This window comes from Staurois parvus, unplaced genomic scaffold (genome assembly GCF_062004578.1).
Source record: "Staurois parvus isolate SC_StPar_1 unplaced genomic scaffold, SC_StPar_1.0 ptg000151l, whole genome shotgun sequence".
Taxonomy (NCBI): domain Eukaryota; kingdom Metazoa; phylum Chordata; class Amphibia; order Anura; family Ranidae; genus Staurois; species Staurois parvus.
In genome coordinates, this window is record NW_028317947.1 from 14,992 (window position 1) to 39,786 (window position 24,795).

At 42.6% G+C, this 24,795-nt stretch overlaps 1 protein-coding gene across 2 annotated transcripts in view; it reads left to right on the forward strand.

Moving 5' to 3' along the window:
- Positions 1-4,512: 4,512 nt before the first annotated feature.
- MLLT6 (MLLT6, PHD finger containing) overlaps positions 4,513-24,795 on the forward strand; it is a 127,623-nt gene continuing 107,340 nt past the window's right edge. For both annotated transcript variants that reach the window (XM_089674301.1, XM_089674302.1), the window contains exons 1-2: positions 4,513-4,696; positions 23,011-23,090. In XM_089674301.1, coding sequence (XP_089530427.1) covers positions 4,525-4,696; positions 23,011-23,090 — 252 coding nt within the window. In that variant the 5' untranslated portion in view covers positions 4,513-4,524. The remainder of the gene's footprint in view (positions 4,697-23,010; positions 23,091-24,795) is intronic.

The window sequence follows — 24,795 nt, forward strand, 5'->3', positions numbered from 1 at the left end:
CTGACACCCAAGTAGAATCAGTCGCATCGGAACCTTTGTGTCAAAAGTCACATTTTATTTTGCTATTAAAGTATGACAGTTATGTTCTGTGTGACTTTCATGCGACTTTACACTCTGGCACTCAAGTAGCATCAAAGTAGTGCAGGAATCTTTGTATCCAAAGTCACAGGTTAAGGGCTAGGGTTAGAGTTAAATATTAGGGTTGGAGCCAGCAGTAATTGTCAGGGCTAGAATGCTGAACCTAATGATTACTGCCAACCCTAACCCTACCATGCGACTTTGGACACAAAGCTTCCTGCACTACTTTAATGCAAGGTTCATGCTACTTGAGTGCCAGAGAGTGTAAAGTCGCACTACATGAAGAGAACTCATACTCAGCCAAAAAAATGTGACTTTGGACACATAATGGTTCCTACACTACTTGAATGCGACTGATGGTACTTGAGGGAGAGAGAGTGTAAAGTCGCACTACGTGAACAAAACCTATACTTATTAGCCAAATAAATGTGACTTTGGACACAAAGGTTTCTGCGCTACTTGAGTCCCAGGGAACGTAAAGTCGCATTACAAGAACAGAATTCATACATTCCTATTAATCAAAAAAAATTTGACTTTGGACACACAAAGGTTTCTGCACTACTCCAATGCGACTTTGATGCTACTTGAGTGCCAGAAAGTGTAATGTGGCACTACATGAACAGAACTTATACCTATTACCCAAAAAAAAGCGACTTTGGACACATAAAGGTTCCTGCAATACTTTAATGCAGTGTTTCTCAACTCCAGTCCTCATGGACCCCCAACATGTCATGTTTTCAGGATTTCCCTCAGATGAAACAGCTGTGGTAATTACTAAGGCAGTGAAACTGATCAAATCACCTGTGCAAAATAATGGAAATCCTGAAAACATGACCTGTTGGGGGTCCATGAGGACTGGAGTTGAGAAACACTGCTTTAATGCAACGTTCATGCTACTTGAGTGCCAGAGAGTGTAAAGTCGCACTACATGAACAGACCTCATACTCATTAGCCAAAAAAATGCAACTTTGGACACATAGTGGTTCCTACACTACACCCTGTTCCAAATTATTATGCAAATTCTTTTTAAGTGTCACAAAGATGAAATATTTTGTTTTTCAGTGTAATGCAGGCCATAGATGGGTCGAAAATCGGCCGATTTTTCGGCCGAAAATAAAATCGGCCGATTTTTGGATCGTTAGTGGGCGATTTGGTTGGCCGTTTTTCGGTATTTTGGCCGTTTTTTTTTTTTCGGTAAAGTTGGAAAAAAATCAGCCGATTTTGCCGATCGGCCGATTTTCGCGGCAATTAGTGGGCAAATCGGCCAATTTTTTACCGATAAAAAATCTGCGCATGAGCAGTGACCTGCAAGAGGAAGACAAAAAGAAGAAAAAGAGGATGAAGAAGATGAAGAAGAGGAAGAGGATGAAGAAGAGGATGAGGATGAAGATGAAGAAGATGAAGAAGATGAAGAGGAGGAGGATGAGGATGAAGAGGAGGATGAGGATGAAGAAGAAGAAGAGGAGGAGGAGGAGGATGAAGAAGAAGAAGAAGGAGGAGGAGGATGAAGAAGAAGAAGGAGGAGGAGGATGAAGAAGAAGAAGAGGAGGAGGAGGATGAAGAAGAAGAAGAAGATGAGGATGAAGAGGAGGAAGAAGAAGAGGATGAAGATGATGATGATGATGAAGAAGAAGAGGATGAGGATGAAGAAGAAGAAGAATGAGGATGAAGAAGGAGGATGAGGATGAAGAAGAAGAAGAGGATGAGGATGAAGAAGAATTCCAGTCCAGCAAAAAGTGTCTCTGCAGAGAGCTCCGCTATTTCTGACAGTTCTCTGACAGTTCCTTCACATTTACAGCGGTTGAAACATTGTATCTATTTGTTTCCGAATAAAAACATCTGTATCCTAAATGGAAACAAATAGATACAATGTTTCAACCGCTGTAAATGTGAAGGAACTGTCAGAGAACTGTCAGAAATAGCGGAGCTCTCTGCAGGGACACTTTTTGACGGCTGTAGAAGGGCTGAAAATCGGCCGATTTTTTTTTTTTTTTACCATTGATGGTAACGTCGGCCGCTTGAACGACCGAATTTTCATTTTTTAAAAGAAAAATCTGCTGTTTTTCTCCCCATCTATGGCCTGCATAACTCATGGATGGCATTGTGTCTCTGGGCTCTTTTGATCACTGAAAACAATCTCGGACACCTGTGATAATTAGATTGGCCGGCGAGCCCAATTTAAGGAAAAACTACTAAAGGAGGGTGTTCCACATTATTAAGCAGAGCACCATTTTCAAGCAATATGGGGAAGAAAAAGGATCTCGCTGCTGCTGAAAAGAGTGAAATAGTTCAATGCCTTGGACGAGGTATGAAAACATTAGATTTTCACGAAAACTTAAGCGTGATCATCACACTATTAGGAGATTTGCGATTGATTCAGAGCACAGACGGGTTGGTGCAGATAAAGGCACATTGAGGAAGATTTCTGCCAGATCCATGCATCGGATCAAGAGAGCAGCTGCTAAAATACCATTACATGGCAGCAAACAAATATTTGAAGCTGCTGGTGCCTCTGGAGTCCCACGTACATCAAGGTGTAGAGTCCTCCAGAGTCTTGCAACTGTGCATAAACCTTCTATTTGGCCACCACTAACCAATGCTCACAAGCAGAAATAGCTGCATTGGGCAGAAAAATACATGAAGACTAATTTTCAAACAGTCCTGCTCACTGATGAGTGCCGTGCAACCCTGGATGGTCCAGATGAATGGAGTAGTGGATGGTTGGTGGACTGCCACCCTGTTCCAACAAGGCTGCGACGTCAGCAAGGCAGTGGTGGAGTCATGTTTTGGGCCGGAATCATGGGAACAGAGCGGGTCGGCTCCTTTAGAGCCCCCGAAGGTGTAAAGATGACCTCTGCAAAGTATGTGGAGTTTATGACTGACCATTTTCTTCCCTGGTACAGAAGGAAGAACTATGCTTTCCGTAATAAAAATCATCTTCATGCATGACAATGCACCATCTCATGCTGCAAAGAATACCTCTGCATCAATGGCTGCTATGGGGATAAAAGGAGAGAAAGTCATGGTGTGGCCTCCATCCTCCCCTGACCTCAATCCTATTGAGAACTTTTGGAGCATCCTCAAGCAAAAGATCTATGAGGGTGGGAGGCAGTTTACATCCAAACAGCAGCTCTGGGAGGCTATTCTGACATCTTGCAAACAAATTCAAGCAGAAACTGTCCAAAAACTCACAAGTTCAATGGATGCAAGACTTGTGAAGCTGCTATCAATTAATTTTTTTATTAATAGGGAAGTATGAGTTCTGTTCATGTAGTGCGACTTTACACTCTCTCGCGCTCAAGTAGCATCAAAGTCGCATTCAAGTAGTGTAGGAACCTTTATGTGTCCAAAGTCGCAATTTTATGCTATTCTGTCTCTGTGTTACAATGCACCTACCATTCAATTTTTAGACTGATCATTTCTTTGTGAGTGGGCAAACATTCAAAATCAGCAGGGGATCAAATCCCTTTTTCCTTCAGTGTAAAGGTTCTTACTTCTAACACTACTTGAATGCGACTTTGATGCTACTTGAGTGTCAGAGAGTGTAAAGTCGCACTATGTGAACAGAACTTATAACTATTAGCCAAAAAAATTTGACTTTGGACACATAAAGGTTCAGGGGCGGACTGACAATTAATGGGCCCCCGGGCAATAGGGGATCATGGGGCCCCTGTGTCCTTGCCCAAACTCAGCCTATGAAAAAGGTACCAGGGGCATCTCACGGGGCCCCCTACTGATCCCGGGCCCTTGGGCAGTGCCCGAGTTTCCAATTGGTCAGTCCGCCCCTGGTTCCTACACTACTTGAATGCAACTTTGATGCTCTTTGACCACAAGAGAGCGTAAAGTCACACTACATGAACACAACTCATACTTTCCTATTAGCCACAACCAGGGGCGAACTGACAACTCATGGGGCCCCCAGGCAATAGGGGATCATGGGGCCCCTGTGTCCTTGTCCAAACTCAAAAAAAGCCTATGAAAAGGGTACCAGGGGTATCTCATGGGGCCCCCTACTGACCCCAGGCTACACGAACAGAACTGTCATACTTTCCTATTGCCCCCCCCGAAAAAAAGAAAAAACCATAAAAAAATGCAGAAAGCATGGCAAAATGCTCTGGTAACCCATCAGCCACAACCTGCATGGCTGCGATCCCAGCCGTACAAGACAGACACCTTCAACTGATTTGTAGTAGGATTCAAAAGTTCCCGCCCACCTACGCTACCCTGCACCTGCAATCCGTGAACCATTATAATGAAATCCCGACAAGCGCGCAGGTTCCGCGCAGAACACTGCGCCTGCGCCTTAATTCTCCGCTGCGTGGGGAGCGCTGTACGCACGCGTTACTCTCCTCACCTCGCACGCTGCGCACGCGCAGTAGGCGGGGGGGCTCATGGCGCTCGTACCCAATGTAACCTTTTGCTGAGCGTTGTGAGGAGAAGCTGCGCATGCGCAGTGTTCCAAGCAGGTCGGCCGCCCGGCCCCGGGGAGAGCGTCGGCTCCATGGGAGGATGAAGGAGATGGTTGGAGGTTGTTGCGTGTGCTCGGATGAGAGGGGCTGGGCCGAAAACCCTCTGGTCTATTGCGACGGGCACGGGTGTAACGTGGCCGTGCACCAAGGTGGGGAAATTCGTCCTGGGGGAGGGGCAAGTGTTGACAGAAGGGGAGGTGTGTGTACACGGAGGGGCAATTAGTAGAGAGAAAGGCGAGCCGGTGGGGGCGCTGTGGGGTGACAGGGAGGGGGGTGTAGTGAGGGAGGGACAGGTGACACCTGAGAGGGCGTCTGCTCTGTGTGTACAGGTGACAACCCTGATGGATGGTGTGCGAGTGAGCCTCCTCAGGGTTGTCACCGGTCCTCCTCCTAGACCTGAGTCTTTGTATAACTGCTGATCATGTGTTTGTCTTCTGTTATTACTTACTGTGTACAGGAGGGAGACGGGGCTTGACAACTGTACCCCCCCCCTGTCATTGTGGATTCCTGTCACCCAGTGCTGCTTCACACCATACAATCTGATTGTACAATCTCTCCTGTGTGATCTCTATACAATATACAATCTGATTGCACGATCTCCCCTGTGTGATCTCTATACAATGTGATTGTACGATCTCCCCTGTGTGATCTCTATACAATATACAATCTGATTGTACGATCTCCCCTGTGTGATCTCTATACAATGTGATTGTACGATCTCGCCTGTGTGATCTCTATACAATGTGATTGTACAATCTCCCCTGTGTGATCTCTATACAATATACAATCTGATTGTACAATCTCCCCTGTGTGATCTCTATACAATGTGATTGTACAATCTCCCCTGTGTGACGCTTATACAATATGCAATGTGATTGTACGATTTCCCCCGTGTGACGCCTATACAATATGCAATGTGATTGTACGATTTCCCCTGTGTGATCTCTATACAATATACAATCTGATTGTACGATCTCCCCTGTGTGATCTCTATACAATGTGATTGTACAATCTCCCCTGTGTGATCTCTATACAATGTGATTGTACAATCTCCCCTGTGTGATCTCTATACAATATACAATCTGATTGTACAATCTCCCCTGTGTGATCTCTATACAATGTGATTGTACGATCTCGCCTGTGTGATCTCTATACAATGTGATTGTACAATCTCCCCTGTGTGATCTCTATACAATATACAATCTGATTGTACAATCTCCCCTGTGTGATCTCTATACAATGTGATTGTACGATTTCCCCTGTGTGACGTCTATACAATATACAATGTGATTGTACAATCTCTCCGTATGATGCCTATACAATGTGATTGTACAATCTCCCCTGTGTGACGCTTATACAATATGCAATGTGATTGTACGATTTCCCCCGTGTGACGCCTATACAATATGCAATGTGATTGTACGATTTCCCCTGTGTGATCTCTATACAATATACAATGTGATTGTACAATCTCTCCTGTGTGATGTCTATACAATGTGATTGTACAATCTCCCCCGTGTGACGCCTATACAATATGCAATGTGATTGTACGATTTCCCCTGTGTGATCTCTATACAATATGCAATGTGATTGTACAATCTCCCCTGTGTGATCTCTATACAATGTGATTGTACAATCTCTCCTGTGTGATCTCTATACAATGTGATTGTACAATCTCTCCTGTGTGATCTCTATACAATGTGATTGTACAATCTCTCCTGTGTGTTGCCTATACAATATACAATGTGATTGTACGATCTCCCCCGTGTGACGCCTATACAATATGCAATGTGATTGTACGATTTCCCCTGTGTGATCTCTATACAATATACAATGTGATTGTACGATCTCCCCTGTGTGACGCCTATACACTGTACAATGTGATTGTACAATCTCTCCTCTGTGACGTCTATGCAATATACATTGTGATTGTATGATCTCCCCTGTGTGACGCCTATACAATGTGATTGTACAATTTCCCCTGTGTGACGCCTATACAATGTGCAATGTAATTGTACGATCTCCCCTGTGTGATGTCTATACAATCTGATTGTACAATCTCTCCTGTGTGATGCCTGTACAGTATACAATCTGATTGTATGATCTCTCCCGTATGATCCTTTTATCTGATTGTTGCGCAAATCCACAAACAATCAACTAGGCAGAACGGCCATTCTGATCGATGTAGATCGGATTGGTCCGGCCAGGGTGACAACAATTGTTGTTTTGTTTTTTGCATCCCTAGGCAGCATTACAGCACTTTGCTCCTCCATACCCGGGATCTCTAACTCTGGAAGCAAAGGGCCGCTTCGCTGTCCTTCAGATTGTAGGGGGGGCCGGACTGTGGCCAGTGGGGTAGGAAATGCCCCGACATCGGTAGGAGTAAACCATGTCATAGGCTTGGTGGTCGGTGGGAGTGGAAAAAAAAATTACATCATTGGTGTCATTGGAAGGAATAGTGCCCCATCATTGGTATCAGTGGGAGGAATAGTGCCCCATCATTGGTGTCAGTGGGAGGAATAGTGCCCCATCATTGGTGTCAGTGGGATGAATAGTGCCCCATCATTGGTGTCAGTGGGAGGAATAGTGTCCCATCAATGGTGTCAGTGGAAGGAATAGTGTCCCATCATTGGTGTCAGTGGAAGGAATAGTGTCCCATCATTGGTGTCAGTGGAAGGAACAGTGTCCAATCATTTATTGTCAGTGGAAGGAACAGTGTCCAATCATTGGTGTCAGTGGAAGGAACAGTGTCCAATCATTGGTGTCAGTGGAAGGAACAGTGTCCAATCATTGGTGTCAGTGGAAGGAACAGTGTCCAATCATTGGTGTCAGTGGAAGGAATAGTGTCCAATCATTGGTGTCATTGGATGGAATAGTGTCCCATCATTGGTGTCAGTGGAAGGAATAGTCCCCCATCATTGGTGTCAGTGGGAGGAAACGTGCCCCATCATTGGTGTCAGTGGGAGGAATAGTGTCCCATCATTGGTATCAGTGGGAGGAATAAGTGCCCCATCATTGGTGTCAGTGGGAGGAATAGTGTCCCGTCATTGGTGTCAGTGGGAGGAATAGTGCCCCATCATTGGTGTCAGTGGGAGGAATAGTGCCCCATCATTGGTGTCAGTGGGAGGAATAGTGCCCCATCATAGGTGTCAGTGGGATGAATAGTGCCCCATCATTGGTGTCAGTGGGAGGAATAGTGTCCCATCAATGGTGTCAGTGGAAGGAATAGTGTCCCATCATTGGTGTCAGTGGAAGGAACAGTGTCCAATCATTTATTGTCAGTGGAAGGAACAGTGTCCAATCATTGGTGTCAGTGGAAGGAATAGTGTCCAATCATTGGTGTCAGTGGAAGGAACAGTGTCCAATCATTGGTGTCAGTGGAAGGAACAGTGTCCAATCATTGGTGTCAGTGGAAGGAACAGTGTCCAATCATTGGTGTCAGTGGAAGGAATAGTGTCCAATCATTGGTGTCATTGGATGGAATAGTGTCCCATCATTGGTGTCAGTGGAAGGAATAGTCCCCCATCATTGGTGTCAGTGGGAGGAAACGTGCCCCATCATTGGTGTCAGTGGGAGGAATAGTGTCCCATCATTGGTATCAGTGGGAGGAATAAGTGCCCCATCATTGGTGTCAGTGGGAGGAATAGTGTCCCGTCATTGGTGTCAGTGGGAGGAATAGTGCCCCATCATTGGTGTCAGTGGGAGGAATAGTGCCCCATCATTGGTGTCAGTGGGAGGAATAGTGTCTCATCATTATCATTTGAAATCCACTTTCCTGTGTGTGGGATATCGATCAAAAGTGTTGCTGATTATAGATTGGTTATTCCTATTGGGAGAGACGGATTGGAAGATATCTTTAGTAACCTTTTCATTTTCAATATGTTTCAATATTTCCGAGTGCTTCCAATTTGCATGACATGTGAAAGAACATTGCTTCCTATTGTGCCTGTTCACACATGTCCGGTGCAGCCAGAGAGCGGAATCAGAGCAAACTGAAAGAGAGTCCTGTCCGTTCTCTGAGCAATGTGGTCCGGCTCAGGTGCAGATTCAGGCCCATTGACTTCTATGGGAAAGATTCAGAATCACACGTCATGATAAAATCCTGGCCTGATCTAATCCTGACCTGGAACCCTGAACAGCTACATACTGTAGGTGTCCGTTTATGACACAGAGAATAGCTGCGATTCAGAGGATCACAGCTATTCTCTGATCATTCACAGTTCATGACACTCAGGAGATCAGCGGAGAACATGTTCAGCCCTTCTCTGGAGATCTGTGTTCTCCCTCCAGATTCTCCAGCCCAGAGCAGGAGAATCGGAAGAACCGAAAACTAAGCAGCGATAATTTACCTCTACTTAGTAAATTGATCTCGTACTGTAATCTATCGAGATTATAGTAAAATCAGCCGTTTTCCAGCGTTTGTAGACCGTTCTCCCTTCATTCAGAGGATTGATCTACACCGCTTCATAAACGGCATTCACAGGAGAACTGTGTTCTCCGAGAATTCCGGAGAACTGAGCAGCGATCTATTACTGCTGGTTCATAAACGGACACCTTTGTCAGTTCACCCTGCACATGTATGAATCCACTCGGAGGTAGTTTAATGAGAGGTGAGTAGACCCTTTGAAAACATCTCATGGGGATCTAGGACCACATTTAGGGGGCCGCCTACTAATTGTAGTGCTGATTCCAGGAATTGTAGCTGATAGGTATTGGGGGAGTAGAAATTGGCAGAAGTGACTTGTTGGCCATTTATTTTCCCTTTGAAGAAAAGAAATTGTACCGATTTGTATATCCTCGAATTGCTAGTTACCTGTTTTTTTGGATTTGTATGCGTATTTCTTTGTGGGTGCTCACCCAGGTAGGTACATCACATTGCGTCTTTTCATATGTGTGTCAGCCCTTCTGATAAGTGCTTTTATATATAGATTAAAAAAAACATACAGTTAGTTCCATATATATTTGGATACAGGCACAATTTTAGTTTTTTTTCCAGGTATTTACCAAAACATATTCATGCCATAGTTCTATAATGGATATGGGCTGAAAGTGACCACTCTCAGGTTTAATTTGAGGGTATGATCATCCAAATTGGAGGGAGGGGTTAGGAATTACAGTTTAAGAGTAGCCATCCCCCCTTTTTTAAGGTACCAAAAGTAATTGGACAATTGAATCAAAAGCTGTTTCATGGCCAGGTGTGGGCTACTCCTTCATTATTTCTTCAGCAATTAAGCAGGTAAAAGGTCTGGAGTTGATTCTAAGCCCGGGTTCACATATATGCGGTGCGGTATATCACATGTATTTCGCACAGGAACCGCACTGCAGTCCTGTGCAAATCACATGTGATTTGTGTGAGGTGCGATTGCAGCCATACTTTTTGTATGGCTCTAATCGTACCACACCCACACCAAAAATGTGCAGACCCTTTTTTTTGGGTCCGCACTAGAATCGGATTGCATGGGTATTCACACCTATGCGATCCGATTCTGCACATCGCACAGCATTCTGCGGACCGCTTTCGGGGTGTTAACATACACAGCCGCAGCTGTTTGCATGAACGGGGTGCGATTCTGATGCGGAATTTGCACTGAAAATTCCATCAGTGTGAACCAGGGCTAAGTGTGGTATTTGCATTTGGAATCTATTGCTGTGAGCCTACATCATGTGTTCAAAGGAGCCGTCCATGCAAGTGTTATTGGGATGTCAGTGGCAGTTAGTCCCCCTCCAGTGTCAGAATGCCTGCCGCAGTCCCACTATAAGTCGCTGATCGCCGCCATTACTAGTATAAAAAATTAATAAAAATCCAAGTCTCTATACCGCCATTTGTAAACGCTATAACATTCACAAAAACCAATTAATTTACACATATTGGGATTTTTTTTTAGCAAAGCCATGTAGCAGAATACATTTTGGCCTAAATTTATGATGAAATTTGATTTTTCAAAATTTTTTTTACTGGATATGTTTTATAGCAAAAAAGTAAAAAATATAGGTTTTTTTTTTTCCAATATTGCAACTTTTTTTTGTTTATAGCGCAAAGAATAAAAACCAACAGATGATCAAATACCACCGAAAGAAAGCTCAATTTGAGGGGAAAAAAGGACCTAAATTTAATTTATGTGCAGCGTTGCATGACCGCGCAATTGTCAGTTAAATAACTCAGCGCTGCATTGCACAAAATGTCCTGGTTAGGAAGGGGGGTAAATCCTCAGGAGGGCAAGTGGTTTACACTTTTTTTTGGTGAATGAGCGTGGCATAAACACGTGTAGGGTAGGTCTGGTAGTAGATGAAATAGGTGACATGGAGGGAGATTTGTTTGTGAGTTTTCTTAACATGTTTCAGGTGACTTGTATGTTTTATGACAAGTGTATTGGTGTAATAAAATGTCTTGTTGGCATGTTGTAGGTGTGTTTTGGTTGTGCAGGATGTGCATGTAGTGCAAAGCCTGCAGCGGCCGGGTGCCAGCTCTGGTGTGGTTAGCGTGTGCTGTCTGTGACATGCGGATGTGGCTTTTCTAATATTGAGCTATAGATGTCAGGAAAGTGAACAATGGAGGGGGTATGTCTTGAGATTACAGAAGTACAAGATTTGGAAATTCAGAATGTTGTTTTTCATTAGTCATTATAAATGTATGATACCCAATATAAAATCATACAGAGATGATACCTAAGATCTAACTAGAAATTGAAATGTTTATGGATTGCAATCATGGAGGGGGGGGGGGTTATTAAAAATGGTCTCCAATGGAGCACAGCCAATCTGCTTTTAAATTTTCATTTTCTAAGCTGTGTAGAAACTGACAGGTTGCTCTGGGCAATCACACCACTTGTCTCAGACACTTTGGGGTTTATTTACTAAAGCTGGAGAGTCCAAAATCAGACTCCCTTCTGCATAGAAACCAATCAGCTTCCAGGTTTCATTGCCAAAGCTTCATTGAACAAGCTGAGGTTAGAAGCTGATTGGTTTCTATGCAGAAGGGAGTCTGATTTTGGACTCTCCAGCTTTAGTAAATAAACCCCTCTGTATTAGTTCCCCCTATTATGTTAAGTGAATAGGTCAAATGTTACTATTTATGTGAGGCTGCCCATACATTATACAATTTTCTTTAGAAAACTGCTTTTAGATTTATAAAAAACCATGAGGTCAAACCTAAACAACACTTTCAATTGTATCCAATTAACCTCCCTGGCGGTATGATTATTTCAGATTTTTGGTGCTGAAAGCGGTACCATTTTTTTTGCATGGAAATATGTATTTTTTTATATTGTAGGCCTGTAATTTTTAGGAATAACTCACTGAAATCTGTCCGAACAAGAGTCTAGTAAACATCCCGGGTATGATAAAACTTGAAACACGAAATCATAAATTATAATTTAATAAATAATCATAAAAAATAATAATATAATAATAATAAATTTAATTAAATAATATAATTAAACTGAAATTTGAAATATAGCGCCAAGTTCGCACATCACTGAGCAAAGTCGCAAAATCGTTTTCAGTGTCTGATGACGAATTTCCCCACAAATCATTATCGCTCAATTCTGCAAGTGGTTCTGATTTACTATCGCTGTTCTCTAGCCGGTCTAAAACCGCTTTTGATGTAAAGGGATGCTTTTTGGACGCCATGGACTTTTCTAAGTTTCCAGGCAGAAAGAACAGTCAAAATGCAGGCAGGGCACAGGACAAAGCACTAGGGACAAAATGTATGTGAAATGGTTTGAGACAGCAATGTTTTACTATGTAATAATCATTTAAAAAAAAAAATGAAATTTTTTTAAAAATTTCAAATCTGCCGCCGGTTCGGGCGTCCGTACATCCCAACGTCACAGGGACCGGAACACGGAAGCCGGATGCCGGCATCAGCCAGAGGAGATGGCTGGGGACGCTGCAGGGGACACATCGCGGGAGCGAAGGACAAGGTAAGTGCTGCAGGGACTCCCTATGCAATGCTGCATGGTAAGCCCAAGTGTAGCTCGGGGTTACCGCTTTTGGTACAGAAACTCTACCCCGAGCTACACTCGGGAATACCGCCAGGGAGGTTAAGCAGGCCCTTGTACTACATAGTTGAAGGTAAGTCTAAAGGAAATTGGGCAGAAATTGAACAGAAAGTTGTATAGTGTATGGCCAGGCTTAAAGCTGCATTGAAGGATAACATAAAAAACCATTTATTGCAGTTCATGTCCATATTAATGTTTTAGTGACATACTGAATTCATATTCAATTCATTGTATTTCCAGCCCTTTTAAATAGTTATCAGCAGTGTCCAGACTCAGACCGTTGTCAGCAGCCATGACTAGGCATATGTATTTTGCTATACAGGCAGAAATTTAGAGAACTATATTCTACATTCCCATGTTGCTGGATCCCAAACCCTCGAGCCCTTATGCCGGCCATAGACTGTTCGAAAATCGGACGGAAAAAAAATCGGCCGATTTTCGCACTGTTAGTGGGTTAACTGGTCGGCCGGCTTTCGGGTGTTTTGCACAGTTTTTTTTATCAGTCATGTTGTAAAATTTGCAACCTATTTTGACGATCGGCCGATTTACCCAGCAATGATGGGCAAATTGGCCAATCGTTTTACCAATAAAAAATTTGCCATGACCTGCGAGGGACAGACGTTATGGGATGAACTTTGTGATTTAGTCGGCCAAACAAACAACTGATTTTTCTTTTTCTTTTTTTTTTTTTTTTTCGAAAAATCGGCTGATGTTTGACCCGTCTGTGGCCTGCATTAGCCCTCATGCACACTTGACATTTTTACAGCGGCTGTTTTTGGCGTTTGACGTTTTTTTCCTACAGCCAGTAAACCCCCCAGCATGTTATCCTATGTGTCCATGCACACATAGACTGGTATCAACGTTTTTTGGCTTGAAAAAAAAACAGAAGTAGTGGGTTTCTAGAGGAGTATTGTAGCTGTAAAAAAGGTCTAACGTGACAAAACGCAAACCAGCATTTTTTTTATTTTTTAGTAAAAAAAAAAAAATAAAAACCGCAAATGCAGAAAAATGCTGCTAATTGCGGCAAAATGCCGCTAAACACTAATGAAATGATGCTTAAAAAAAGCTGTAAAACTCACGTTTTTAACGTGACATTACACAGCTAACGTTACCAGCGTTATGAAAATGTCAAGTGTGCAAGACGGCTTAAGGTGGGAATACACGATTAGAAAATCCACCGATCGGTAAACTGACGACCGAGAGGTGTTCATTCGTTGGTCAAAATCATGGCCCACATTAACCAATCTAAAAAAATTGTTCGTCGGGCAATACGTAGTGTTGATGTCTTCCGTACAAGTGGAAGTGATGCAGTGTGCATGTGACCTTGTAGCCACGCCCTTCTGGTCAGAACAAGCGATATACACAACAATTCCCAGCAATGAGTATAATATCGTTTATTACATCATCTATATACATCAATAGTGATACATAAAATATAATTGCAGAATTCTGGTGTCATTATCTCATTAGGCCAATCTACTTTTAACGTTTGGATTTTTCGTTCGTGTTTACGAAGATTCCTCGGACATAAATATCCGGGTCATCTTCTGTTTCCGCTCATGCGTGATAGCGCTTGATAGATTTTTTTCGTACGACTGTCATACCACCGCATAGAAAATCGGTTGTTCGTATGCGAAACGACAACATTTTTCACTGTTATTCAACTGGATTGTTTCGTTCACAATATCGTTATCGGTTATAAAATCGGTCGATCAGTGGTTCCGTGAAATTTTTTGTACGATTTTCTTATCGTCTGTACGGGGCATAAGTCTGTTAGCTCTGCTTGGGTGACTGGATACACCAGACCTGGATTGGGGAAGAGAAATCACTAACAGTGCTCAGCTGTCATCCCACTTTGCAATAAAAAGAAGGGTGATCTTATATATGCTGTCCAGTGACCTATAAGCCGTCATACACACTGGACATTTTTACAGCGGCTGTTTTTGGCCTTTCATGTTTTTTTCTACAGTCAATAAACTCCCCAGCATGTTATCCTATGTGTCCATACACACATAGGCTGTAATCAACGTTTTTTGGCTGGGCCTTTTTCGGCAGGAAAAAAAACCCAAAACTAGTGGGTTTCCAGAGGAGTGTTTTTAGCTGTAAAACCGCTCTAATGCTGGAAAACGCGGTAAAACACCGCAAACTGGTGTTTTTGAATTCCCCCCCAATTTTTTTTTATCGCTAAAAAACGCTAAAAACTGCAAATGCAAGAAAACAACGCTAAATGCGGGGAAAAGCTACGAATCGCGGCTAAATGCTAATGCAAAAACACTAAAAAAAGCTGAAAAACTCACATTTTTTATGTGCCTTTACACAGCTAATGTTACCAGCGTTATCAAAACGTCCCGTGTGCGTGAGGGCTAAAGATATCTTTAAAGCTGAACTCTGGGTAGGTATAAAAAGACAAATAAACGGAAGCTTGATCATCAATACAGTATTAAATATATTTTTGTGTAAGCAGTGTAAGTGTCTGCCTTTGACCTGGTAGTAGCCCCTTGCAGTCCCTATACAGCATGGCTGGAGTGGAAGAAGCAGTACAAGCAGCCAGTCAGTTCATGTGCTGCAAGGAGCATGCTGATAGGCGTTAAAAGCAGACAGAAAGATGAGTTCATCACTGTGCTGCTTCTCCTTTCATTGTCCAGGCCTGGGCTCAGAGGAAGTGAGTGGAATGGTGCTGGCTATTAGACTGAGGACATCTAGGGGCAGAAAAAAGTATTGCAGGTGAAATCTCTCCATTGAACGTAAATATTGCAGCTGGTTGTGTTGTGTAATCTTTTAATAGGATATTTATTATTTTATTATGTTTGGCTGCAGTTCTTTTAATATTTTAAAGCAAGGGCTCTGAATTCAAATTCCCAGAGGTCCAGTCATTAAAATTTGCTTCCGGTAGAGGTCCAAATCTCATGTTTGTGCTATTAATTAGCCCCACTTTTGCATCACAGTCTCTCCTTTTCACAATACAGCCACCTTTAATTCCCATTCTCCTCCCCTTTACATCAGTTTACATGGCAGCCCCCCCCCCACCCATCACTGGCATTGCATAGCAACTTAAAAGTGTCATCACTGAATTCCCCTGTCTACACTGTGTGCACAATTGTTAGGCAAGTTGTATTTTTGAGGATTCATTTCATTATTGAACAACTACAGTGCTCTTGGTCAATCCAAAATGGTAATAAACCTCAAACCTGAATATTTAAGAAAGTAATCATTGCCAATTTTCTGGCATTTATTAGAGTGCAGAATTATTATGCAACTAAATGAAAAATGAAAATTTTCCCATCGTATTTGTTTATCTTCATCTGTTAACCGATTCAGCTCTGCCCAATAGCAGAAATACTGCTACAGGGCGGCAGCTGCGCGTGCGTATACATGATTTTGCATTTCCGGTTAGGGGGCTATCCGTGCCACCATTCACGGCTGTCAGTCATCGGGTCCCAGCCGGTGATTATTCTCTGGCGCCTGGTGATTGCCGAGGATCTCCGACGGGGGGAGAATTGTTAGTAAACAAAACAGTTCTCCTCCCTGTCAGCTCCGGCACACTGCTTTGCATGGCTGTGCATAGCAGAGCCATGCAAAGCAGTGTACTTAGAGTGGAGCACAAACACAACACACAGTTAACCCTTTGATCTCCCCACATGTTTACCCCTTCATGCCCAGTGTCGTTAGTACAGTGTGAGTGCTTTTTATTAACACTGATCACTTTAATTGTGTCACTGGGGATGTCAATGACACCAAATCAGTTCCCCCCAGTGTCAGAATGCCCGACACAGTCCCACTATAAGTCGCTGGTCGCCGCCATTACTAGTAAAAATTAAAAAAAAAAAAGCCCAGTATATATACCGCCATTTGTAAACGCTATAACTGTCACGTAAACCAATTAATTTACACACATTGGGATTTTTTTTTAGCAAAGACATGGAGCAGAATACATTTTGGCCTAAATTTATGACAAAATTAGATTTTTAAAATTTTTTTACTGGACATGTTTAATATATCCAAATACAAGTCCAAAATATTGTTTTGTTTTCTCAAAATTTTGTATTTTTTTTGCTTATAACTCAAAAAATAAAAACCGCACAGGCGATCAAATACCAGCGAAAGAAATCTCAATTCGCGGGAAAAAAAGGACGTAAATTTCATTTGGGGGTAGCGTTGCATGACTGCGCAATTGTCAGTAATGCAGCGCCATAACGCAAAAAATGGCCTGGTCATGAAGGAGCTTAAATCCTCTGGAGGGCAAGTGGTTAAAGATGAGCTAGTTGGACCTTTTTGGGTTGAAGATAGATTCAAAATCAACTCCCAAGTTTACTGCCAGTTTTCAGAAGACGCGTGTTTTTCAGCGGCCATTAAAATGCTGATAGCACTGTTTTCGCCCGATACATTTGCTGATATATATGGGTGCATCCCTACTCATTACTAATCCAGCCATGGGCCCATCCATCTGGTTTGTCAAGAGTCACTCTCATCAGTCCATAAAACCCTTCATAAACTTGTCCTCAGATATTTCTTGGCCCAGTCTGGGCGTTTCAACATATGGGTCTTGTTCAGTGGTGGTCGGGTTTCAGCCTACCTTACCTTGGCCATGTCTCTGAGCAATGAACACATTGTATTCTGGATACTCCATAAAATTACTTATAACAGAAACCAAGAAAAACCTTTTTTTTTTTGGTACAAAATTTTTGGTCTTTTTTTATTTAGCAGTGGCTAAATAGAAACTAAAGGAAAGCTCTGTCTTAAAAAAATGACAAAAATGTCATATGGGTACAGTGGTGCTTGACCGCATAGTTGTCATTTAAAGTGCGACAATTCTGAAAGCTGAAAACTGGCCTGGGCAGGAAGGGGGTGAAAGTCCCTGGTATTGAAGTGGTTAAAGGGTCAAAGTTCTCTACCTTTTTCTTTAAAGCATTTCTTAAGGTTAATTTTTTTTTTGGGAAAATAACCAGCATGTTATACTTACCTGTTGTGTCCAGAGGTTTTGCACAGAGCAGCCTGGATCCTCCTCTTTTCAGGTCACCTGCCGGCGTTCCTGGATCCTTCTTTCTGTCAGGTGCCTCCATAGCAAGCAGTTTTCTATGGGGGCACCCAAGCAGGCTGTTCACACACAGAGCCGCGGCTTGGCCCCACCCCCCTCTCTTCATTGGCTGACTGGTTGTGATTGACAGCAGTGGGAGCCAGCAGCTCCTGTTTGCTTTCTCAGCCAATGAGGAGGCAGAGACCTGGGACAGCCGAGGCTGTCATTCACATTGCTGGATTGTGATGAGGCTCAGGTAAGTATTAAGGGGGGTGGGGGGACCTGCCGCACACAGAAGGTTTTTTTGCCTTCATGCATAGAATTCATGAAGGTAAAAAACCTTGAGCCTTTACAACCACTTTAACATAGTTCTGTTTATTACGAATGTAAAGGCTGCTTTGAAAATAGTTTTACCTAAATTAATGTTATAAATTCCTGATTATAGTTTATTTTATGTGTGTTATGCGGGCAGTTTAGGGCCGGCTAAAAAAGTTGGCAGCCAGCAGAGTATCATTGGTCACCATGGTGATCGGTATTTTCCGATGTTATTCAGCTGACATGTTTACACACATTTACAACCACGTAGTAAAATGTGTGTGAATATATTAGTAAAACAGACCCAGGCAATGTACACACCCTACTTGCTGATGCATACTGCTATTCCTAGATTGTAAGCTCCAAGGAGCAGGGCCCTCGAACCCCTCATGTATTGTATTGTTACTGTACTGTCTCGTGTATTGTCTCCTATTGTAATGTACAGCGCTGAGCAAACCGTTGGCGCTATATAAATACTGTATAATAATAAATAATACATGCACATTACAGATCCATACACTATTCCCCAAAATATATACAGTAACTGATGCATAGGGGAGATTTACTAAAATTAGAGCACTCAGAATCTGGTGTTGCTGTGCATGGTAGCCAATCAGCTTCTAACTCCAGCTTGTTCAATTAAGTTTTGACAATAATACCAGGAAGCTGATTCAGTTCCATTTACATCAGTTTATATCAGTTCAGATCAGTTTACATTAGTTCACATCCGTTGTGTTCTGTTTCCGAATCTGGACGTTGGCTGTTCAAACAGATCTGAACTGACATGGATTAAGGTAGATGTAAATGGATGATAATCTGTTTACCTCCGCTTACCCATAGACATACATTGTGGTTCAGTCTGGATCCATCTGGAAAACTGACAGACAGATCTAGACTGAACGCCTGTGTGAAATGGGCCTAAATCTCCCCATAATATTCCCTGCCTGCACATGTATGTAAAACACATGTAACTGATGCAGTGTTCTCTACATACACGCACACACATGTAATTGATGCATAGATGGGTTAGTGGATATTGTTAGACTTTTTTGTAGAATGAGTTCCCTTTCTGTCAATGTGTGGAGAACACTTTGAAATACTGTTGAGGAACAGCTATGTAACTGTATTAGGGATAGTACTGGTGGAAAGGATAGTCATTTACCCCAGCAATAGAAATCTAGGCTTTTGGCTGGAAAAACTCCTCCCAAGGAGCCAAGAGGAGTTCTTTTAATTTTTCCCAATTTCAGAGCCAGACCAAAGTCAGGGGGCCATTTCAGTCATAAACCGTGGGCTCCCAAACCTCCCAAGCCTTATAAACAAGTCCTTTTCAGCATGAATGCTTCCACTTTCTAAAGTGGAAGGGCATCTGTATCTTATGCAGACACCTGGTTAGCAAGCACCTTGGATGCATGGGTAAAAGATGTGGTGTTCAGCTGCTGAAATCGTTTCATTCTTTACATCTGCTTTGCCTTGCATTGTCCAACCAGGCCTCCATGCTGCTCTAGCAGACCCATTAGATCAGGGGTTTCAAACTGGTGGCCCTCCAGCTGTTGCGAAACTACAAGTCCCATCATGCCTCTGCCTGTGAGAGTCATGCTTGTAACTGTTTGCCTTGCAGTGCCTCATGGGATTTGTGGTCCTACAACAGCTGAAGGGCTGCCAGTTTGACACCTCTGCTTTAGATCATGAAGTAATTGCCATTGTTCTATCTGCAGGAGGGCTTCAAGGTTTTTATCCAACCTTTTTGCCCCATCTGAAGGCCCTAAATGTCTTCATTCAAACCCAAAATGTTTTTATGGAATACCAGGAATGTCAAAGCTTCCTCCATCATGAATCACAGCACTGCCAGTTTGTAGCCCCTCCATTTGGCCTGTCTTTTGTTCCGCAAATGTTCATCAAGGTATTAGCATCTGTGCTACCATTACTATGCTCCCAGGGTGTTTCATTGCTGGCTACTTTTATGACCTCGTGCTGAAAGAACAGTCATCACAAATACTGGCTGACAATGTGATGCGGACTATTCAGACCTTAAAAAGGTTTGATTAGATCCCTAACCTTTAAAAAAATCAGCGCTGGGATCAACACATTGCTTGGAGTATCTGGGTCTCATGCTACGTACAGTTAGGCCAGTGTTCTTACACCAAAAAAATTTCTAACTCCCAGAGCGGACTCTACGGTCCAGGAGCCATCCAACGCTTCAGTTCTACATGAGAGTTCTAGGTTTGATGGTAGTTTAATTTGCTCAATACTACTCTAGACTCCTACAACTCAAAATTCTGTCTGCATAGGACAAGAACATACAATCTCGTACAAGTCATGAGCACCTTTTATAGGTGCAGGGGACTCATAGGGGAGTTGATGACACACTTATGTCCTAATCAACTTACTGGAGCTCGGAATGACTTGGTTGTCCATTCAACCAAGTGTCATACATCAACCATTAGGGAGGAACCAAAAGCTTTGCTTGTGTAGAACTTCACATTCCAGCCTTGTCCACCATTCACATCTCAGACATGGATAATTTCCAGGCAAATAATGACAACAGTGGCGCAAAAGTGAAGTTAATACACGTTAGAAATAATAATGCAGAAATGACTAGATACTATACACGACAAAAAGGGAAGGAAAAGAGTTCAAAGATAAAATAACTAGAAATGCTGGGATGCTAAAGGGACATAATAGTCCATAAAAAAGTATCTTATTGCATCCAACAACACTAGTAGCCGATCCTCTATGAGACTGAAAGATTCTCTGTAGGGAACAAATGGAGACAGCAGAGAGCACTAACTAAGTATAGCATATATAAGAATTTCATTATATAAAAACAAATAGGAACTCACATAGTAAAACCGAGAAAAAGCATATCTGTTTCCAAACTCATAAAGGATGGTGGGTGTTCTCCTGCTGGGCTATCATGGGTAGAGATCCACATTGGCACCCATCAGCTGCTTGGGAAACATAGACAGCCGATCCAGGAAGGGCCAGAGCCACAGTAAAACGCATGGTAGATGCAGGACAGGAAGTGACTTGACAGAGGAGCACTGACGCTCTGAAACGCGTAGCTACTCCCCTGCCTTGCGGTCCTCCTACGGGTGATGTTAACGCTATAGCCTCCAGCAGTGACCATTGTGTTCTGCTGGATGGGAATTCTCCCTGCTAGTAAAACACAATAGCACTGCGGGAGGGATTTCCACTGACGGTTGATGGAGGGATCACACAATTTTCTTTTCTCCCCTTGGTAATGGAAGGAAAGGAAATTTTATATTTTTATAGGCTGCTTTACAGTGCTAAAGTTCACATGTCTGCATATGAAGGAGAAAGGAGATAATATCATGGAGATAAGACAAGATACTATCCTTGTAGGTTTAACTCTATTGTGCCTCCCTGGCAGCAGTGTTTGTCCTGTCACCTCTCCTGCTTTTTTTTTCTCCCTCCGTAATCTGGGTTCCGCTGCACAGTCTGAGTCATTCCTGTTGCTTTCTTCCCTCCTCAGCAGCAGTAAATCTTAAAGCTGTCAGCAAATCACTGTTTAGTGGTTCTGATTTTAGGCACAGTGCCAAGAATAGAGAGCAGCTGAGCATGTGCAGAGCAGGGTGAGAATGCATTACTGAATATTACATTCTATAGGCAGGTATTTTTAATGTTTTACATAGCTATACCTGTAAAAGGGGCAGCCTGAAGTGATCCTTCAAGACTTAAAGGATATGTTCACCTTTTCGGGCAGAAGTTCACTTTTCATAATAAATAGAATTTTTTCCAATGCCATTTCTGTCTTCACGTCCCAGTTCGCTTTTCTATTACTTACCTTATCCACAGGAGGTTTAAAATCTTGTCTATTCATTTGAATATTGGAAATGATTTTTAGATTCTATCATTCCTGTAGATCATCTCTCAGCATTCTTTTTTTGTAGGCCATCCCCCAGAAGCCTTCACTTCCTTGTTGCTTCACAGAAGAGGGTGTGTTAGGGCATGTCCACCGTTCTGGACCACACTTCCTTCTTTACAATACTATCTTCCACCCACTTTCTATACAATCTGATTGTACAATCTCTTTTAGATCTCCCATCAGCTATGTAGTACAAGGGCCTGTCTAACTTGATACAGATTGAATGGATTGTTCAGGTGTGTCCTCCTTTTCCATAGTTCTGGTAAATCTAAAGAAAATTGTACAGAGACTGTGCTATCAGATCACTGGTGCTGGCTGTCAGAATACAGTAGCCACATTGGGAGATTCCTCCATTTGTGCTGTATGGTGTAGATCAGGGGTGTCAAACTGGTGGCCTTCCAGCTATTGCGAAACTACAAGTCCCATCATGCCTCTGCCTTTGGGAGTCATGCTTGTAACTGTCAATCTTGCAATGCCTTATGGGACTTGTAGTTTGGCAACAGCTGGAGGGCCGCCAGATTGACACCCGTGGTGTAGATGGAGGAATCTGTTAGTTTAACTGTGCATGGCCATCTTAACTAATCTCCAATTCCTGAGAATATCGTTAAAGCTGATCAAGGTTTTCGTTAAGTTTGAATAGTTTGTTTGGACCAAACTGGTGCAAATGAACCATTTACTTCACTAACAGCGGCTATGTGTGCTGTACAAACTGCCTCAGCTATATACAGCATACAGTGTTGTGTTCCTGCAGTAGGATAGGAACTTCCTGTCCCACTCCTGGAACACAATCCGGTCAGGCTGAGCGCTGCTCACCCATTCACAAGAAGCTTGGTATTCTACAAATGAATGCTAAACTTTCTCTGATTGGCTGAGGCAGGTGGTTGAAGTCACAATATCTGCCTCATCCTGTCAGAGGAAGCTTGGTATTCATTCATAGAATGCAAAGCTTCCTGTGAATGGCTGAACAGAACTCACCCGGACTCAATTTTGTTTCAGGAGCAGGATAGGAAGTTGCTGTTCCGCTGCCGAAACACAGCACTCTATGTAAATTGTATGTAGCTGAGGCTACTTGCAATCTATACAGCACACACAACGGCTTCAAATAGTTCCTTTGAACCAGATTGATCCAAATGAAATATTTAAATTTCCTCAAAATTTGGAGATCAGCATAAAGGGCTGCTGTACACCAAACATAGACATCTTTAATTTTCTTGTAGTCATATAACTCTTTATGCTCTTTTTTTTCAGCATGTTATGGGATTGTGCAAGTGCCCACAGGACCATGGTTCTGCCGAAAATGCGAGTCACAAGAACGAGCTGCAAGGGTGGTGAGTTTGTGACACATACGAATACTTATATATTCAGGCCTTAAAGAGTAACTCCACTTTTGTTGAGAGAAAAACACAATCTCCTCTTGGTGATCAATGTACATTTGTGCTCAAACGTTTGCATACTCTGTCAGAAATCATGAAATTATGGCATTTATATTGAAAATATGACTGCTCTTGCCAAAAAACTGTCTTTTGTTTAAGGTTAGTGATCATAAGAAGCCATTTATTATCACATAGTTATTTGGCTCCTTTTTAAATCATAATGATAACAGAAATAACCCAAATGACCATGATCAAAAGTTTACATACCCTGGAATGTTTGGCCTTGGTACAGACACACAAGGTGACACACACAGGTTAAAATTGCAATTAAAGGTTCATTTCTCACATTTGTGACTTTTTACATTGCAGTTAGTGTCTGTGTATACATAGTGAGTTTGTAAGCTCTCATGTGGATGCACTGAGCAGGCTAGATAATAAGCCATGAGATGCAGGAAAAGAACTGTCAAAAGACATGGTTAAAAAGGTAATGGAACTTTATAAAGGTGTAAAGGGATATAAAAAGATATCCAAATCCTTGCGAATGTGTGCGAATTCTTGGTGGCTGCAGGATACTACTTGTGCTCGCCACCGCACCAGCTTGTACTTAGAGCGACACTAGTACTGGCACTCTGCTGTATATGAGAATCATCATGCAATTGAAACATCTCAGCAACCTGGTAACGGGGTCGGGTACGCCTGATCTTAGCAGGGATCTTTACTCCATCATCTGAGCTATCTGTCAGAGTTCCGCTGCTGTCTACAGGTTCGTATTCTGAGACTGATTGTATCAGTGAGTCTTCCCCTTCGCTCTCATCTGACATGCTCAGAATCCTGTAGGCCTCTTCACTAGAGTAACTTTTTATTGACATTTTGGCCACTAAATTTATAGGCATCTAGTGCGACTCATGGGAAAAAGAGCACCTGGCTGTCAGGGACTGCTTGAACACTGCGATTTTGTGTTCAAAGTGATAGTGACCTACTGACACTGCACTTGCTTGGGGAGAAGGTAAGCATAGGGGCTAAACACAGTTGCTGGCAGGTGCCAGGGTTGATCCCGTTAATACTGCGTTTTTGGGGACACTATACTAATGTGAACGCTGGTATAGTGCTGATCTGATCAAAGATATTAATCCGTTCAGACACTATACTAGCTATGGAGGTTTATTGTGTATGTGAGCTTGTTCCTGCCAATCAAGGGGTTAAATGTGATTATTGGTGTACTAACGGGCAATCTAATGCTATGTGGGAGGGGCGTGAAAACCGTGGGAGTGTCAATCGTGCGTGTGTGTATATATATATATATATATATATGTGTGTGTGTGATTTTGTTGCCCCATGCCACCCTGTAGCAGTATTTCTACTATAGTGAGGAAGCTGTTAAACATGTCCAGTAAAAAAAATTTGGCCAAAATGTATTCTGCGACATGTCTTTGCTAAAACAAAATCACAATACGTGTAAATGAATTTTTACGTGAACATCATAGCGTTTTCAAATGGCGGTATAGATACTGGAATTTTTTTTTTCACTAAAAATGGCGGCGATCAGCGACTTGTAGTGGGACTGCAGGACTGCGGTGGGCATTCTGACACTGGGGGGAACTGACTTGGTGTCACTGAGGATGTAATAAAAAGCACTGACACTGTACTAAAGGCACTAGGC